The sequence below is a fragment of the Peromyscus eremicus genome, chromosome 3 (genome assembly GCF_949786415.1).
Source record: "Peromyscus eremicus chromosome 3, PerEre_H2_v1, whole genome shotgun sequence".
NCBI classification, from domain to species: Eukaryota; Metazoa; Chordata; class Mammalia; order Rodentia; family Cricetidae; genus Peromyscus; species Peromyscus eremicus.
This window is the reverse complement of record NC_081418.1, coordinates 130,008,994-130,029,244: the sequence shown is the minus strand read 5'-3', so window position 1 is coordinate 130,029,244 and position 20,251 is coordinate 130,008,994. Positions and strand designations below refer to the sequence as shown.

The 20,251-nt window shown below is 45.1% G+C and overlaps 1 protein-coding gene across 1 annotated transcript in view; it reads left to right on the top strand.

Moving 5' to 3' along the window:
- Positions 1 to 20,251, top strand: part of Cacna1c (calcium voltage-gated channel subunit alpha1 C) — a 491,450-nt gene that overhangs the window by 313,055 nt on the left and 158,144 nt on the right. Inside the window, exons 4-5 of the mRNA XM_059258469.1 lie at positions 12,454 to 12,612; positions 18,543 to 18,727. Coding sequence (XP_059114452.1) covers positions 12,489 to 12,612; positions 18,543 to 18,727 — 309 coding nt within the window. The 5' untranslated portion in view covers positions 12,454 to 12,488. The remainder of the gene's footprint in view (positions 1 to 12,453; positions 12,613 to 18,542; positions 18,728 to 20,251) is intronic.

Sequence of the window (20,251 nt, the reverse complement as noted above, 5' to 3'; positions counted from 1 at the left end):
CCACCTCAGCTTCCCAACATGGCAGAACTACGTTTACTGCCAGCTCTGGGAACCAGGCTCACTGCCGACTATGGGAAGCAGTGGGTCTGTGCTTCCATCCAGCAGCGTGCCCAGAAACCTCTTTTTTTCCTGTACTAAGAAAAGCTAAATCTGTCAGGATGCAGTGTACTGTGTGACTTGGAGATGCCACTGTGTACCATGGCAGAAATCCACCATGCTACACTCAAGCCCACGCACCACTGTAAACCCGCCATACTGTAGCTCACAACTGGCCTGAGAGACACAACTAGGAAGCTGTTTATAGCTCTGTTTTAGAATCTTTTTTTAAAGCTTTCTCAGGTTTTAGGTCCCACATTGGGTGCCATTATTTAATATAGTCCCCTAAATACCTATGGCATGCCTCTGTTCCCTCTTTAATACAATATACTTATTTCACTAGATATATTTTCTTATGTGTGTTTGAGTGTGCATGCATGTGTGTGCGTACATACATGCATGCATATAACAACTATCTAAAAATATTTGTCTGTTAAGTCTAACATCTAGACTGTCTTATTTTTTGTTGGATATATATCACATTTTCCCATTTCTTTGTGTATCTGGTGATTTTTATGAGCACTGGAATCATGGATAATATGCTACAGAGACTCTGAAATCTACCATCTTGCTAAGCTTTTTAATTCTTCAGCAAGCAGCTCAGATTCTGAGCTTGTGTAGACTTGGTTTTATTCTTGTTGGTGTAGATCAGTTGAAAAACTAATCCCCTCAGCCTTCAAATTCCATTTCCACTGAGCCATCTTCCCAACCCGAAAAACATACAGGTTTTTTTATTATATGATTTTTTTTAAGTTTTGAGGGTTCCCCTTCATGAAAATTATCAGTAGCAGAGTTTCTATTGATGTGTTAGTTGGACCAGAATGAAGATATGATGAACATTTTGTTTAAACTGTATAGGAGAATGGACAGACATCACCATGAGTAGACAGCAACCAAAAACATAGTTTGTGATTTCACAGTATCTCATCTAGGAGAGAGAAAGTTGTAAATGGATAGAAAAGTATTTGTTGGAGAAATAGGTATAAAGATGTAAAGGGCTAGCTTGGTGCCTCAGTTTGGTAGCACTGTAGTGAGTGATTTACCACCAAACCCATGAGAAAATTCATCATTTTACCTCAAAGCTGTACTTTCTCTGCTTTTTTAAGAAAAGAATAAAACCTACAATGAGATGACTAGACCATCTTGCCTGCCCTTCTGTCTAACCTTATCATAGATGATCACTCTGCAGATGACCAGTCTCCAGAAATTTTTTTCTAAAAGTAGCCAAGGTATGGCCCAGAGAACCTTCTAGAATCTATACGGGCATTCATAGACTAAATTCTCTAGCTCTAAGAGTGATGTCTGCAGGAAAACAGTGGGGGGATTTCCCCATGTGATGTTGCTCTTCAGGAGTTCAGGCTACTCTTTCTTTTGGAAATGTCAGGTGAGGTAATTTGGACCAACTGTCCCAATGAACACAGCATTTGATATGCTGGGAAAACCTTCTGAATTGTGTAGCACTAGGAAAAGATGTTTGACAGTAACAATTGTGAAATGTCTCAGGAGAGATACCACACCATCAAAGCTGTCAAATTATTTTGAAAAGCAGTTTTTTGAAAATAAGGTCTACCTCATTATACAAAATAACTAGGTACACAGGGAAGCAAAATAAATAAGTGAAAATGAGCAAAGTCTATAGAGAAGGAGATGCACAGGAGACCCAGGTACTGATACTAGCCAGCTAGAGGATGTGCAATGTTGTTTGCTGCATTTAAAGACATCAAAGACAAAGTCAGTAGTTTCCCAAAGAACCAGAAGATGTGGGAAACAACCAGATGTAAGTTTAGAACTGAAGGATACAAAAGCTAAAGTAGAAAAACATTGTCAGTCAATGTTGACTCAGCTGAAAACAGAATTATTGAGCTGTAGAGAGGGTAGAGAAAGAAGATTCAATAAGAAGGGGAAAGTATCATCTTGAGTGAGGTAACCCAGACTCAGAAAGACAAACATGGTATGTACTCACTCATAAGTGGGCAAAGGATAACCAAATGGCAACTCACAACTCCAGAGAGGCTATCTAGTAAAGGGGACCCTAAGAAAGACACAGGGATTGCCCAGCGACAAGAGAAATGGGATGAGATCTACATGAGCAAACTGGACGTGAGGGGCAGGTAATGGAGGGCAAGGGTCGAGGGAAAGAGAGCTTAGGGGAGTGGGAGGGTCCCAGCTGGATCAGGAGGAGTGGGAGAACAAAGAAAGAGATATCATGATAAATGAAGACCCCATGGGAATAGGAAGAAGCAGAATGCTAGAGAGGCCCCCAGAAATCCACAGAGATACCTCCACTATAGACTACTGGCAATGGTCGAGAGAGTACCTGAGCTGACCTACTCTGGTGATCGGATGGCTGAATACCCTAGCTATCATGATAGAACTCTCATCCAGTGACTGATGGAAGCAGATGCAGAGATCCACGGCCAAACCCCAGGTGGAGCTCCAGGAGTCCAATTGGTGAGAGAGAGGAGGGATTGTATGAGCAAGAGATATCGAGACCATGATTGGAAAAAGCACAGGGACAAATAGCCAAACTGGCAGAAACACATGAACTGTGAACCAATAGGTGAAGAGCCCTCATGGAACTAGACCAGGCCCTCTGGATAAGTGAGACAGTTGATTATTTTCAAATATTTAGGAGGCCCCCAGGCAGTGGGACCGGGACCTGTCCTTGGTGCATGAGCTGGCTTTTTGGAACCTAGGGCCTATGCTGAGACACTTTGCTTAGCCTTGGTGCAGGGAGGAGGGGACTGGACCTGCCTTAAATGAATCTACCAGTCTGGGCTGACTCCCCAGGGGAGACCTTGCCTTGGAGGAGGTAGGAATGGGAAGTGGATTGGGGAGGGTAAGGCTGGGGGAGTGGAAGGAGGGAGGACAGGGGAATCCGTGGTTGATATGTAAAATTAAATTAATTATAAAATAAAAATATTTATTTTAAAAAAAGGAGAAAAATGAGCAATCCAGAAAAGTATAAGACTAAAGAATTGGCAGTTATTGAATTTTATTAAATGTTTCTTCTACATTTATTCACAATTGTTATCATATGATTAATTACATATTAACTTGTCAGTGCAGTGACTATCCTGACACAATGGAGGATGCTGACAGAGAAGGACAGGAGCTAGGAATGCTCTCTTTTGTCCTGAGTGGCAGTAAGCTGGTTGCTTGGCCTGTGACAAATCACCTTGTGTAACGCCCTTACTTTTGCAGTTTTTAAAAGAGAATAAGAAATAGTAGGAACTGATGATGCCTCTGAGCCCCCGGAAGTTGCCCAAGGCGGGTTGCTTCTGCTCTGCTTATGTCTGAAAGACACAGTTTGTAAGCAGCAGGAGGAGGGAAAGGATGGTACATTGTGGTGGGGGGATGTCTGGTCAATCAGAGTTGTCATGGGAGATGTGCTGTTAAGCACTATGAGGCCTCACTGGGGACCAGAGGACAGAGAATGTCATCTGACATGGAGCAGCATGGGCGGGGCTTATTTGCAATTTGTCATTTTTTTGCTTGGATTGTTACTAAGGAGTGTGAGTTTCGAAGTTTTAACTTCAGCTCTACCATTAAGAAGATATATAGACTTGGACAAGTTATTTATGACATCCAAACCTTGGTTCATTTCTATCTAGGAGGGCTGTGGGGGGATTTCAGTAGAGTAATGTACAGAACACACTAGCACAGTGTCTAGCGTGTGCGAATCTTCAGGAAGCATAGCTAGCTCCAGTCACCTTGTCTCCATTCTTCCTTGTTCAGTTTTCTTCTAACGTCAGGATTTCTTTTATGTCCTTTTCTCTGAGCCTCTCTCTCTAACCCAGATTGCCAATATAAAAATACAAGAGCCCACTGAAGGTGAATACTTTAATTAATGATCCTTTCTGTTTCAAAGTCATTAGTCAGCAGGGTAACCACCGTCTTTCCCAGGGATACCCCTTCTCTTGGAGTTCAGTAAATCTCTATTGTGTACAGAAATACATTTGAATGGAAGGATTACACTGAAAATAAATGAACGTGGACATCTACATGACAACAGGCCAAAATCCTAAGATGTGGGACTTCAGGAAACTATACAGGCAAGAACTCCTCCCGTGCAACAGGAAGACTCTTCCAGAAAGAGAATACGCTAGCATCCCTAAGCTCTGTGCAGCCATTACTCCTTAACCTAAGAACAAGCTATTATCCCCCTTCCAAGCTTCAGACCTATTTTCTTTCAAAAGCTGTTAGGCTTATGAGACTATTTAAAAGTGTCTATTGTCTCATTAGCTAAAGGAAGTCAGACTTCAGTTCTGTGAGATTCATCATGTCTCTAATTTCTAGTGAGTATGAACAGGTGTCTATAGATCAGAAGCAAGTATGAGTCAGTAGTCATAATTCGTGGTGCTCATGACTAGCACATCCACCAGTGTTGGTAGCTCATGTGCTCTACCCTGGGGTAGGTACAGATTTGGGATGAGGACCTACAGTTGACTAGTGAGTTAGGGTCAAAGGTTGTTTATTATCACTCCCTCAGAAGGAAGCTATTGACTCACAAAGCTCAGCCGGCTTCCAAACAGAGAAACACCTGCTGACTTTAATGGGTGGGTGATGGTGCCACATAGAAGCGCTGACACTTTGCTCCCCATTCTAGCTCGTCTTCGCTTTGCCTTATTGGCTCTCCAGCCCTCCCCGCTCTGCTGTCTGGCCAGGTATGCCAGCTGAAGGCACAATCTTACGAAGCTGCCTTTCCTGCCAGCTTCCGGTTGGGTTCAGTGGATGGAGAAGCAAGTGGAAACTCAGGAGGGAAGAGGGCATTGTAGAACCCCGATATTGTGCTCCCAGATCCTTCCTTGGGGAGCATCACCAGGTCGTCTTTGCCACCTTGCTCCCTGTCACCTCTTCAGGATGAGGCTGATTACTGCCTCCCCCAGGATATTACTCTGCCTGTGGTCCTTTTGCCCTTGCCTACATAGAAAGGGGAGCCCTGGGGATGCTCCTGATCTGAATGTGCTGCTCATTTCTTGCTGGGACCTACTATCCTGAGAGTTAATCCTTTTTCAAAAGAAGTTTTCAGTTCTACCACATGCAAATCCTGTAGAAGAGGACTTGGTAGCTGCCGTCTAGGTGGAGAACTTCTGCAGGCTTCTGGTGTGGGCCGTGATGTGATGGAAGCAACATTTAGGAATGAATCATGGGTGAGGCAGCAGAATGGGTTGGGGTATAAGAAATAGAGAGAACGTCCTGTGTTCCGATCCAAGCAGGACACAGGAGGAACAGCAGTGGCTGCAGTGGAAACTGGCAATGACAGATGCTGTGTTTAAGAAGCAGGCCTAAGCCGGGAGGCAGTGCCACATGTCTTTGATCTCAGCACTCGGGAAGCAGAGGCAGGCAGATCTCTGTGAGTTCGAGGCCAGCCTGGTCTATAGAGAGAGTTCCAGGACTGCCAGAGCTGATAACACATAGAAACCCTGTCTCAAAAGAAACCAACTCTCTGTGAGTTCAACACCAGCCTGGTCTACAGAGAGCGTTCCAGGACAGTCGGCACTGTTACACATAGAAACCCTGTCTCAAAAACAAAAACAAACAAATAAACAAACAGGCAGGCCTAAATGACTGCACATTTTCATGTTTATAGGGACTGATTTTAAGGAGACAAACTCAAGTTTAGGTCTGTGACTTTGATGGGTTGGTAGGACATGGTAGGAGATGCATGATGTAAAGTTAGAAGAGAAGGCAAAGAAAATGTTGGTGTAGATTTTGACTTTGACTACTGAACTATTTTTTAAAAATATGTTGATTAATTCTTTGAGAATTTCATACAATGTATTTTGTCCATATTTACCTCTTACAACTCCTATCCAACTTTGGGTCCTTTCTTTCCTACCTTCCTTCTTTCCTTCTTTCCTTCCTTCCTTCCTTCCTTCCTTCCTTCCTTCCTTCCTTCCTTCCTTCCTTCCTTCCTTCTTTCTTTCTTCCAAACCCAGTTTGTGTTCCCTAAATACTCTTTACTGTGGGGCCTGCCCTGAAATGTGGTCTACCTACCAAGGGTCATATCCTTAAAGAGAACTCACCCTTCCTTTCCAGTAGCTACTCAATGCCAATAGGTCCCGGTCTAGGGGCGGAACTTCATGCTCCCCTCCCCTCTCCGTGCTGATATTTTGTCTGACTTTAAACTTGAGCAAGTCTTGTGCGTACTGTCAGAGCTGCTGTGAGCTCACATGGGCCTCTGTGTTTCGGTGTCCAGAAAACACTGAGTGCTTATATGAGTCTGCTACCTCGGGTTCTTACCACTTTATTCTCCCTCTTCTATGGGGATCCCTGAGCCTTGGAGGGCTGTGACATCAACATCACATTTAGGGCTAAGCATTCCACCGTCTCTTACTCTCTGTGTTCATTACCATCTACCTTCTCTGATGAAGGCCCACCAATCTTCAGGTATAGTGGTAAGTCACTAGGGCTTGGTTTATTTAAATATGTTCATTTAGTGGACTAATAGTAGTACATTCTTCCTGGAGCCTATAACTGTCTAGCCACAGGTTTTATTTTTTTATTTTTTTTTACCTCAATGGTGGTGCCAGGTACGGATTCCATCTTGTGAATCAGGCCTTAAATCCAATCAGGAAGTGACTGGTGACCCACTTTCATGCCACCGTTGTCCCAGTAGGTGGCACATCTTGCCAGGGCAGTCATTGCTGTGCCCAGATGGTTTGCAGCTGGATTGATGAAGACTGATGATTCGTTTTGGTTTTTCCTCTGGTAGCATACATTGGCACTTCCAGCACCACGAAAGCTAGCCAGTAGGGATGAGGTTTCCAAATGCCTACTTCATCTCTCCATGTTTCATGACTCAAGTTTAGAGTACGTCTTCAGCAATAGGGTCTTACCATCAAATTATGGGGGTTAACCAAGAACAATGGCAATAACCTGTAATGTTTGGGGGTCTGTGGGACTCCACTGGCAAATAATTAAAAAAAAAGATAAAACTCATTCCTGCTACTGGGGTTTTTATTTGTTAGCATATAGTGTCTAGTTGGGGTATTGTCCCCCTGTCAAAGGTTAATTCCATTTAAATTTTTGTATGTATTTATGTTTTAGGAAGTTTCTATAGTAATAGGTAAGTCTTTGGTTATAGTTTTTTAATTTTTTATTTGAGAATTTCATACATAAGTAGCTGTACTTACATCACTCGCACTCAGCTATAATTCTTGGGACGATGGTTAGCTAGCTGGCTTTGCAAACAGCCGGCCACATATTTGCCTCCCTATCTAGCTGGAAAGTGCTTGTGGACAGGCCTGCCTCTTTGCTTCTGACTTAAAAGGGTCCTGGAAGGAGGGAATAAAGGAGAAGAATTAATTATCCAGGTCAAGAAGAACTAAAATTACAGTTGTTAGAGATGGACAAGAAGAGTTTTTAAGAGAAGATGTATCATGGGCAACTAGGCGAGGAAAGAGTGGTGGAGACACAGGCCTAGGCTGGCTGGCGAGAGGTGGTGAGCAGCCCTGAGGATGCTGACTAGGCAAGAGTGATAATGGTAGAGGCCACTGTCTGAGAAAAAGTACGCTAAGCACATGTCTCTCATACTGTAGTATTGGATACTGTCATTGGCCTAACCCATAACTCTGCTGAATGGCTCTTACTGCTGCCAGAAGTAGTGGCCCCAGTGCCCATCACTTACGCTCCCGGGTGAAGGGTACAGGAATATGTCATCCTCTACAGTGCTTATATGTCCAAAACTAAGTAAACAAACAACATAATAGAGAAGTCTGTAGTATAGTCAGGCTGGCGGTGTGATTTTCAGTATCTACCTAGCGTGGATATTTCACGTTTTACTAATTACAAATCATGTAAAGGTGTGATATTACTAGAATCTACCCGCACCTACCGCGGTATTGGAACTGCTTCAGAGCTCTCAGGAAGGCTGTGGCTGCAGTTGCTGTGGCTCCTGGCTGACCAGGTGCTCTGGGGCCTTCCTTGCCTTGCATAGTGGTGGCTGAACCAGCAAGTAGCGTTAGCATTTGTTGCAACTTGGTTAGAAATGCAAACTCACGTCCTACCCCAGACAAACCGAATCAGAATTGTCTTCCGCTCCCAATGCCACCATCCACTAGCTGTGCCCCTGTAATCGGGCCATTTCCTCTCTTTGTGACACTTTGTCAGCCATGGTTCGTAGCATCTAGCTCTCAGAGTTGTGACCAGAAGGTCAGGTAGAGTAATGATGGCTGCACCTCAGCTCGGGTGTTCTCAGGACATGATTCAGGGGGGACCCATGGCTCTGATGTGTCCGTGGAATCTTTCACCCAGTCTTTGCAATCCCCCAAGCCCTTTCACAAGAGTTCATTCATTCATTCAGTGAGTTGCCATGGGGATCCTGAGACGCCATGCCACCTGCACACAGGTATGTTCTTGGAAGATTCTGTTTGTTCCTGGATACTTGCTAGTTAGTCCTCCTTCCATCCTGTGGTCATACCAAATCAATTATCTCCACTGTCCTCAGAACAGCCCCTTAAGTCATGGAGAATGATTGATAGCCACAAGCCCTGTCGCCTGTGTCCTTGTCCCACCTCATGCGTCTTCTCTGCTGATGTAACTTTCAGTTTTCTGCACAGATGCTCTCTTTGCTGACCCCTTGGTTGCTGCCCCTTTGCTTTCTGAAGACACCCTGTGCTTAGTGTTATTTCCCTCTAAGAGTTCTGCGACACTGCTGAATACAAAGATGGGAAGACAAGCTGAGACTCCAGGAGCTCTGGATAGGGCAGGCAGGGAGCAGCGTTTCAGGCAGGGAGGCATGAAGCCAGGGACCTCCAGATGGCTGGGCATGCTGCTAGAGTGTAAAGAGAAACTAGGAACCGTAGAAGCCAGAACAGCACAGGAGGAGGTGAAGTTGTCTCTGTAAATGACAGGGATCACCGATGCACTTTCAAAAATGACATGCCTTCGTGTGTCCTTTGGTAAGAGCAATCTGGCTGCTGCATGAGGACAGGGAAGGCATGAGAGTTGGAAAGTTGATTAACTGAACATCGGAGAGGTTGGTGATGTGGGGGGAAAGTCATGGACTGAAAGTCCCCCCAAACATACATGAAAAGCTAAGTGATCTTCTCTCTCTGAGGTTGAGACAGTGAGTGATTGTACCTCTCCCAACTATGTTTTCTAATTTCTCTTTCATAAGCATTTTCTTTTTTCTCTGTAATAAGCATGTATTATTTATATAGTAAAATAATTTATGCATATCTATTAATAGTTGAAAATCAAGCTAGCAGGATTTGGAATCTGGTTGGCAGGAGAGTCTGGGGAATGCACCTTTAGGGCTGATGCTCACGTGGATGGTATATCCACCAAAGAGATAGGGGGCACAAGGAACAGAGCGTATACCTCATTGGTGCTGTTGATGATGGAGTGAAACACATGGGCTGCTATGACTCCCGGTTGGTATCTTCCTGGTGGTGCCTCATGGTTCATGAAGTCACCTGTCCATCCTACACCAACTGGACAACTGGCTCCACTACTGTAGAACCCGGCCCTGTGGTACAGCCACTCAGAGGACACACTTCTCATGCTGTCAGCAAATATTTACCCAGTGTCGGGGGATGCTCTTCACAGGCAGGCAGCCCTGGGTGATGAAAAGAGCAGGCAGTCTATCTACACAAAATGCCACCCAATTGGAAAGACAGGCATAAAGTGTTTTAAATCCCCGTAACACACACAGCATTCAAAACATACAATTTAAATGGAATGTTACAAAGGAAAGCAAATGATTCTGAGAGGGCATATATCAGAGGAAATGGCTCTGATGGGGGGCTTGCAGGATTCTTGGGGAGGGAGCTGCTTGGGCTGAGAGCTCGAGAACTGGTGCCCGAGAAAATTCAGAGAAGGCATTCTGAGGGGAAGGACTAGTCCCCTGGCTGGGCGGTGGGGTAGAAATACAGCCGCACCATCCTTAATGATGCTGTGTCTGAGAAAGGTACACTAGGTGTTTCCATCATTGAGTGAATGTCCTATCACAAGCCTCCTTAGTACAGGTCAGTTGCTGGAGGTGGCCTCTTCACACAGAGATGGAGCAAGTACAAGATGCTGTACTTACTGCTGTCACCACACCGTACATCACGAGCATTTCAAAATGACTTAAACATGTTATTTCATTCATTTGTTAAGTGGTGTGTGTGTGTGTGTGTGTGTGTGTGTGTGTGTGTGTGTGTGTGTGCCACAGCACACATGTGGAGGTCAGAAGGCATCTTGTGTCGATTCTCTCCTTCATCCATGGGACCCCCAGAGATCAAACTCCGACAGTACAGTGAACACATTAAGAAGTCACACCGCCATCAACTATCATCTTTAAGTATGATATACTGTCCATAACTGTGTGTGTCATGTGATTGTCATAGGAAGCACCGCAGTCATGTGAGGGATACATGTCTTGGTCAGTGTTACGACAGTCATGATGTTAGTAAGCCACAGGCACTTTGAGCTCCGCTTTAGTCCTCCGGTACCACACGTTCTGTGGCACATGGCTGAGGCATCTTTGAATCTAAGAGGAAAGCTACTTGACTGAAATCCAGAGAGAGGGATAGGGCAGGGACTGTATGGAGAGGGGGATGGGCTGCGCCCTACAGTGCCTTGCAGAGCACTAGGACATCCTGGTCTTCCTCCTAAGAGGCACTGCAGGTTCCTGAGTGGCTCTTTGTGTGGCCTGTCTGGCTCCCTTCCAGGTCACAGCTCTTTCTGTGTCTGTCACCTGTCTGTTTCTTGGCACTTGAGGCTGGTGCTGGAGGCCTGATGTCGCCCTGGTGGCCCGGCAGCCAAGATGGGGTTCCTAGCTTCTGTGGGGATTACTTAGGAGGCTCCTCAGCACCTATCAGCCTTTCCTGGAAGTTGCTTTGCAACTCAGCTTTCCTCATGGCCTGGCAGACTTTAATGCTAATGTGTATACAACTTGCTAATTAATGGAATCATTTGGATCTGAAAACATCTTGCTCTAATGGGAGCCTGCAAAGTGCTCACATTAATTCACAGGTAACATTATTCTAGCTTTCTTTTTTATTTTTTTTTTCCTTTTCCTTGGCTTGGCTTAATAGCTGGGGAGAGTTCTTCTAATTAGTCTTGTGAAAACTACTGGCCACAGCTCAGAGCTTTGGTGAGTGCTTAGGGGCTTGAGAAATGTGGCGCGCTGTAGCTATCTATACAGGGTTACAGGGCCATGGATGAGTGCCAAAGAACAGAACGGAACAGAAAGATCTTGGTATCTGAGAGGATGGGAAAAGGTGACCAGTCCTATGAAGACACTATAAACATGCCAGCCCCGTGTGGGACTTCAGGGGCTTTGCTGTCCTGTGGGTGCTGGAGGTGCCCTCGGGATGGTGTTCTGTGTGACTGTCTTCACCCTGCTCTCCTGGAACGTGGACGCCAATGTACTTGCTGTTCACAGAAAGCTCGCAGGAACTGCTTTAGGCTCCAGAGTAAGCTGTCATCATCCCTCACCATCTGCCACAGCCCTTTCCTGGTAGCATTCCTAGTGAGCATCCCTAGTGCAACCCCTTAAATGCCCACCCCTCTCCCGTAGAACAGCAGAACAAGCTGCCGACTCTGGGGACTCTGGGGTACCCTGAGAAGATGAGTGTGGCTCAGGGGCTCTCTGTATATTTGCTCCAGTGTCGTCTGATCTGCAGAACTTCCTTCATCTCCCAAACCAAAACTCCATGCTGTTAAATAAGAAGTCCCTTTCTATGGAGCTTTTGAGTGTGAGACATTCAGATGATGTATCCCCTGGTAGAACTGTGTACTACTCAGTGGTCCCCTTATTTACTACTAAAAGGGTACCTTTAGAGCTACACCGTTGGTCCTGATACGGTAGTTCTCAGATGTATCCTGCTGGGAAAGTAGTTTCTTCACTGGATATCACACCCTCCTGGATTCCTTCCCATCAGGCTGATCTATGTTTTAGAGCAGGTGGGCTGATGATAGGCTCTAGTAATCCACCACAGAGAAGCCTGGTGAGATGACTAAGTCCTGTGTGGTTGTGGGTAGTCACAGTGAGTTCTCTTTGTGCTGAGCTCTAGGAGAAAACACACTGTCTCTGAGATGGGCTATTTAAAATCTTGATAGTTGCAGATGAAAACAACATGTTCTCCCCCTTGGAAGCACAGCATCTGCTGATCCTTTTATTTGGATGTGCCTCCAGGACAGATTTGGAGTCAAGCCAACCTGAATTTAGATTCCCGCTCTTTCATTCATGGGCTGTGACCTTGAGCCTCTGTTTCTTCATCTGAAACACGGGACGGGTGACTCCCGCTCGAGTTGTTAAGAAGATTGCAGGAGGCCGTGTTATCATGGTACCTAAGGCAGCACTGGCTCAAAAGAGGAGGCCGAGGTTCTGCCGCTGCTACTGTTGATGATTCTGTTGCGCAGGTCTCCAGGTGGTCCTGAACTCCATCATCAAGGCCATGGTGCCTCTGCTGCACATCGCCCTGCTCGTGCTGTTCGTCATCATCATCTATGCCATTATCGGCCTGGAGCTCTTCATGGGGAAGATGCACAAGACTTGCTACAACCCGGAAGGCATCATAGGTAAGAGGTGGGGCTCTGGGCAGCAGGTACCCAGGAGGAGGGTGCTCTCCTCATAGCTGCTTCCCTTGGAGTGGATGGCTGCAGCCACCTGTGCTACTGAACCGGATGAGGCATTCAGTTTCCCACACTTCAGAGCACAATGAAAGGCAGGGGTCGGCATTTCCCCCCTCTCATTTCCGGTGTCTGCTTTCACGACTGCAGATCTCTGCTCAAACGGGAGGTGTAAGCTTTGTCCAGCACTGCTATACACCACGTCAAGGATCTACACAATTGGAGAGGCAATTAAAGACTAAGCACCCGTCTTGCATCAGTTTCTCACTCTTGAAGCTGATTCTGTGTATGTGAGCTGCCACTATGAACTGATGAATGTGTGTATCCAGCAGTACGCCAATGCGGTCCAGCATCCAAGCCCTTCGGGGAGCCTGTACCCCCAACCCCCATCACCACCCATCTTTCTACCCTCTTAGAGTTGGCCCTGGCTCCCTTGCAGCTACTATTCTCTTCTCCATTTAAAGGCAGAACCCCCAGTGTCCCTCCCTATCAGAGAATGAATGAAGAAGCTGCCATTGAACACCCCCTTGCCACCAGTAAAATCTATGTTCCTTGAAGAAAAGGTTCATTCAGCTCCATGTCACAACCATCAATCCTGCATTTCTGAGCCTCCCCTCTTTGTGTTCCTTCCATAAATCAATGAATTTAACAGGCAGTGCTGGCTCATTAAGCACCAGAGTTTTGGCTTGCAGGATAAACTATAGACTTTTCTCTTAAGTGACTAGTATTTTAACTTGACCTTTAACAAAATTAAACAGGAGGCTAGGGAGGTGGCTCAGTGGTGAAGAGCACTGAGTCTTTCAGAAGACCTGGGTTCAATTCCTAGCATCCACATGGTGGCTCACAACCTTCTTTAACTCCAGTTCCTGGGGATCATACACCCTCTTCTGCTTCTGAGGGCACCAGGCACACAGATCATACACAGATCATACACAGACATACATGGGAGCAAAATGTTCAGATACATAAAGTAAAGTAAAAGAACTATTAACCCTTCTCTTTCTTAAAAAAACAAAACAGAAATTGGTAAGGCTTTAAACAGACAAAGTAGTCATATATATATATATATATATATATATATATATATATATATATATATATATATATATATATATACATACACACACACACACACACACACACACGTACGTGTATACAACACACAACATTGGATTCCAAAGCTATTAGCTGTTACATTGTTTCATTTTTAAAAACAGGTCTGTCATTTTCATTTGGGCGTTATTCAGGAAAAGGAAGAGCACATGTCTGAAGCACTAGTATCTAAGACTTCCTTCCTCTGTGTCCTCTCACTCCCATCTAGCCCAAGCGGCAAGTTAGGTCTAGTGGGTGATGGCACCAATCTGTTTGACAGAGAGAGATGAAAAACTCCCACCCAGAAGCCAACATCACTACCTAGTATGCAAAGGTTATTGTGACTAGGTTGACTGACTAGGCATCTTCAAGGTTGCTCAGTCATCAGAGAGTCACAGCAAGACATACCACACCTATAAATCTATATTTACAAAATCATCTTATTTTTACTTAAAAAAGATTCTGTGTAAGATTAAATTTTTCACTCTGAAGAGAATTTCCAAATTGTTTGAGTTGTAATTGTGTGAAAATGGTGAAAATTTAAAATATGTTAGCTGATACATAATTTTTAATTGGAAGAGCAAGTTCCTGCATTCAGCCAAAATTCTGAGACATTCAACCCAGCTTTAAAGAATACCAGCCAACATAATGATCAATGTCTCCTTTTAATTCAAATCCTTCCTCTTTCTCAGTTGATCTGTAGCTAATACCAAACCAGTAACTTACCTAACTGATCTCTAGCTAACCCTGAACCAGTAAGTTAGGTTAATGGTACAGCTTGTTTAAGTTAGGTTAATGGAGCTCCTTAAGGATGAACTACATCGTGAGTAAATTTGTGCAGTTACACTATGTGACCAGTGACCCACTGAACCCAAACTTGCCAGCCTGTCACAGAGACACAGAATCTCAGTGATTTCCCCATCAAGTTGGCAGTGACTCATGGTGGGACACTCACCAATGAAACAGGGAGAAACAGGTTCTGTCATAGAACCAAAGACAGTGACTGTACCGTGCCATCAAACATTGATGTGGTGTACCACGAAACCATGGACAGCTGCTTAAAACCTTCAGCCATCTCTGTCATCTTAAAGGAAAGATGATGGCAGAAGTATGTCTTTTTCTGCTGGCGAGGGTCCTGCAAGGCTGTGAGCAGAATGCAGCCTTGAATAATTATTACAATCATGAGGTTTGTTACTGGGCCTCAGTAGCCTCAAATGGCAGGGAAATGGTGAGTATCACAGTCCAAGAAAACAAGATGGCAACCTCTTCCTAGAGTACAGCCAGAAGTCCTACAGAAAGCCGCCTCCAGAACCAAAGACCTGCTTTGTCTGTCCTTAGAAGACCATACTGGGCTTCAACTTTTGAAGGGGTCAGCTTAAGGCCATACTGGCCTTGGTAGTAAACAGGGTCCGGAAAATCATTGGAGGTACCTCATGCATCCTTCCACAACACTCATGACATCATTTCTGTGATGGGTTTTTAGTCCCTATCCAGCAGCTTCAGAGGCCAGTTAGTCTCCTGGGTGGAAACCAAATGACCAGGGTGTCAGGGCAATGAGAGTGATGTCCCTCAGAAAGGTGCCATGAGGCTCCTGTAGGAGCCAGAGCCACTACTGGGAAAGAGGTCAAGGATTCCTGGCTGCAGCAGCCTCACATTCAGAACAGAGCAGTTAAATTTCCCACTTCCTCCCTCTTCACTCTTCCCACTGTCTGCCCACAACACAGAGTCTTCTAGCTTCTCCCAAAAAACAAAAACAAACAAACAACAACAAAAAAAAAAACCCATCATTTGGTTCCCACAAGGTGAGTATTCCCAGTAAGGAAGCCACAGCTTACAGGGATCTTGTCACATTCCTATCTGTAGACAAGGAAGTCCAAAACCCTGCAGAACCAGCATCGGCGTGCTTCAGAGTTCTATAGAACCTTTGGAATGTTTTGTTTGCTTGGGTTTTTATTTTGTTTTTTTTGTTGTTGTTGTTATATTTTAGACTTCAGATTTAATTAACATATTTTCTGTCATATTTAAATTTTACAAAAGGCTTAGTGAGTCTTTGTTATAATATTAATGGTATATATATATGTATGTATGTATGTATATTTCCTTTTAAACTCTGATATTATTTCACAGACTGAATTTTATATTCTTCTAAACTTTCTAATCCATGTTTCTTGTAAGATCCCTGCAAGGAATTTTTGGAGCCTGCCAGGGAGCTATTGTTCTGTCTTTAGGCTTCTCTTTCTATGTCCAGTGTCCAATGGTGCTGGTCTCAGAAGAGGCTGTCTTCCAGCAATCTCTCCAGCAACTGCAAGGCATCCTCCTGGTTGCTCAGCAGATAAGTTGCCATATGCCGATACCTTTTGTTTCTGGTGTCCCATCTGTCCGGTGGATCTGGAGCCAGGCGCTCAGTAGCTCTCCCCAGCACGATAATTACCCCTGAGACTGGCACAGAATTTGTTGGCTAAACCTAGCAATGAAATCACTACCATTCTATTTTGTCCTTCAAGATGAGACCTACAAAATGTAATTGCTGTTGTCTTGGTAGTTTTTCCTTGGAACATTGCCGAAAGCTCCCCCAGGATTCCGTTCTTGCCGAAGTTGAGTCCGTTTCTAAAACCTCCTTTATTTTACCAAAGACTTAATTTGGTCTTTCCACACTGACTATTCTCTTCAATTCTGTTCTAAAGTGTATAGTCCACATAGCTTTATTTCTCCTATTTTCCTACCTAGGCCCTCATGACCCTGCAGAAGAAAACCAGCACATCCCATGGTTAAGCTTACTTCCCTCGCCCTGGCGTGCATGTCACTGGGACCTGCTGATCTGTGCGTTCACATTTTTCAAGTGTTCCTTTTTATAGATACCTATTTTTACTGGATCATCGCTGCTTCTTAATTGTTCTGTGATTTTTTTTTATTGTTCAGGGGAGATTTAAAATAGCACAGCAGCCTTTGAGCCTGTGGACAATCTTCCCGAGGCCTATTCCTTTCCTCCTGCTATCCGTGAGATCACTGCCCCTTGGTGCCATTTTTTTCTAACATATATTTGTAAATTCGCCGAATCCGTTTTCCTCCCTGTGAGCACTTAGAGCTGGCTTTGGCAGTACCCCACCCCTTCCCCATTTCTACTGTTTTAGTAACTGAAGATCTGGAACAGACTGTCCACCTAGGAGCCACAGTATGATAGATACCCGCCTCTTTGTGTGAAAAATAAACACAAGCGAAATACAAGTTTCCCTTTATCTTTTTATGCTCTCTTTTGTTCCCTCTGACTCTAGAAAGCTGGTTCCAGAATAAGAGTGGAATTAATGGTCTCTTTGGCTCTTGGTTTCCCCATTTTTCAACTCTCATTTTTTAGAAGCTTTGCTTTGCTATTTTTAACGTATTATTTAGGTTTGAAAATAACTTTCATTTCTCTACTTTCAACAGCTTTAAATCCACATCTCTAAAGATTTGACAATCTTAAAAGTCATTAAAAAAAAGTTGTAACGAGGGGTAGTTCAGTTCAGCTTCCTTACTATGTAGCCTCTGGAAGCCAGACCGGGGATAAGAAAATGGTATGGACACTTGCTACCCTCAGACAGTTCGGAGATCAGTAGTGTAGACCTCTCCCCTCGGTCACTGAATATAGCACCAGGCAGAGAGAATAAGCCAGGAAGCAGCTTTATTCTGAACAGCCCAAACCTGGGAGTGTGCCAGATGCCCATCATCTGGAGAATGTATAAACATGCAGTGAAATACACTGCTCAGCAACACAAAGGAACAGGCCGGACTGAGATGCGACAGCGTGGTTGAACTCAGAAGCACTGTGCCGAAGACGGGAGGGGCCTACAAAGGGCCTCTTCGGGTGTGATTTTATTTATATGACGCTTAAAGGAAAGGCCAGCTCTGAAGATGGAAAACAAATCAGCTTGTTAGGAGTTGGGGACAGAAGCAAGAATGGACCACTAACAAGGACACGGGAGTGGCATAGAAGAGGAAGTGGTGGGTGCCACTGCTGTCCCCAGGAAAATACTGGCACACCGTTTGAACCACAGCCCCCGCCTCCATTCTCCTAAGAATCCTCACACAGTTAAGGGTTAACATTTCTCCGCCTCTCTTTTTCTTGAGAGTAAACTGTTTCAATTAGGAGCCTCAGACACCAACAGTCATCGTCCGTAAACAGCCTGCATCCCATGGGCCAAATAATCCCACTGTGATGGTTTGGAGCCTTATAAAAGAAGAGGAGATTCTGGGTATCTTATTATCTCTAAATGAAGAACCGCAGGCAAATTCTCTCTCTGGAGTTGCATTTTCGGCGGCGGCAGAGGCAATTGTTTGTTCAGACTCGGGTCTTCTGTTTGTTATTGCCATCACTTTCTACAGAGGCAAGATAAAACCCTCCGTTTCACAAACTGAATTCCTCACTTTGTCTCCTGCTTTCCAGAGCAGCGTCCACTTGAAATGGATGCATCGTTACTACTTTCTAATTGGCCGCTTGGACAGGATGCCATGCTATGGCAGACTAGACAATACCTTGGTGTCTGTGAAGTCAATTGTGACTAAAATGCCGTGTTCACAACACTTGCTTGAAAATACTGACCTATGTCACTGTGCCCCTGAAATGAATGTCTGGGCTCATGTGTTTTCAATGCCCGTGTGAGGGCACTAAACGAAATGCGTGCGTTGGGTGCTATGGTTACTCGTCAGCCTTGTCCTGTTACTTTTCTCTCTAACTTCCTCTCTTCATTCTCTGCCCATCACTGCCCCTCCTCCTTCTGTCTCCTGTTTCCTTGGTGGTGATGTTCCAGCAGAAGAGGACCCTTCCCCTTGTGCTTTGGAGACAGGCCATGGGCGGCAGTGTCAGAACGGGACCGTGTGCAGGCCCGGGTGGGACGGGCCCAAGCATGGCATCACCAACTTCGACAACTTCGCCTTCGCCATGCTGACGGTGTTCCAGTGCATCACCATGGAGGGCTGGACAGACGTGCTGTATTGGGTACGCAGATGGGGCACTTAGAGGGTGGGCATGTGGAGGGCCTGAGGCCTCTCTTAACATCTCATCTTCCTACCCCTTATATCGGGTCACACATGTCCCCCACAAGCTGAGATGGTGGTCGATGAATGTCTTTGATTTGTTCTAGCACTTTCCTGAGGAACAAAGCCTGGCATGTCCACTTTTGTAAGGTTCCCCCCCGCCCCCACCAGCCTTAGCGAGGGTCCCCTTTGGCTTGCCAACCATGGTCTGGGCCACTGGTGTGCAGCTGATGCTGTGCACGTGAGCTGGGCTGCACCTGGCAGAAGAGCTCCGTCCCGCTCCTCTTCCTGTTCTGGAATTCCTTCTGCTTCTCACCTTTACCTGTCTCTTACCTAAAAGGAAGCTACAGGCAGATCTAAAAGGAAACACCACAAAGAAAACTGACTTATGTAGCCTTGTGGCATGCTGCTGTGTTTTGATTCTCATGTTAGTTTTAACATATTAGACTACTCCGTCAAAGTCCCTCTCACAGTCAGCCAGAGACTTCTCTGCTCGATGTGCAATGCGTATTTAGAAATACACGTTCCGAGTGCCAACCCATCTTGAGTATATTTCCTTTAACTTTAAAAATGGCCCTCAGAAGATCTCACTAGCCACCACTGCTCTGCCCACCACTGAGTCCTTGAAGTGCCAGTAATACACATACCATATCTGAGCTGTCTTCACTCTGTCAGAATGGAGTCCATTATCTGTATATATATATATAAAAAAAAAGCATGGATAATACCATCTTTGTGGTGTGGTGTTTCCCACTTCAGCATGAGAAATGACTTGCCAGAATCCAGTGTTGCTCTTCAGATTTTGGGTGAATAAAGCGTGCTGCCAGTCTTGAAAATAACATCTTTCCCAAGTTTCTCAAACAGTCAAATCCATTCAGCCCTGGTGAAAACATCTGAGAGGCTGCATACTCCTGTCTGCAAACTAGAGCAGGGCGGTGAGAGAGAAGCAAAGGAACATCCCGTGTTCGGGTGCCAGAAAGCAAAGCAGGGCCAAGAGAAGTGCTGACTTCTCCCAGAATCCAAGCAAGTTTTGTAGCTGCACAGAGATGTAGCTTCCCACTGTCTTCACGTGCACCGTCTCCTGTAAATCCCAAACCCTCCCATTCCCAGCTTGACGTCACTGTTAGCATGTCAGAGCACAGTGTTACTGTGAAGTTTGTACCTCTCTCGAAGTGATGACTTGCAGCTTGACCCTACCTTGTTCCCAGCAAATGTTTACTGGGTGTCCTTGTGAGCCAGGGTGCTCTAGGCACTGAGGACTTGGTAATGACTAAGATCCAGTTCGGCCAAAGCAGCTCGGTCTAGAGAATAGAGGAGATTCTGAGCTGAGTAACACAGAAGCCTGTGCCATGGCAGGGCTATTGGTCAATGTCCTGTCAGTGGACAACACTGGTTGTCATCTTTATCTTCCTCAAACTAAAAGGAAACATTGGGGAACGTTTTCAGCCTTGCTCTCAATAAGAACCTGGCTTTCTATAATTTGAAG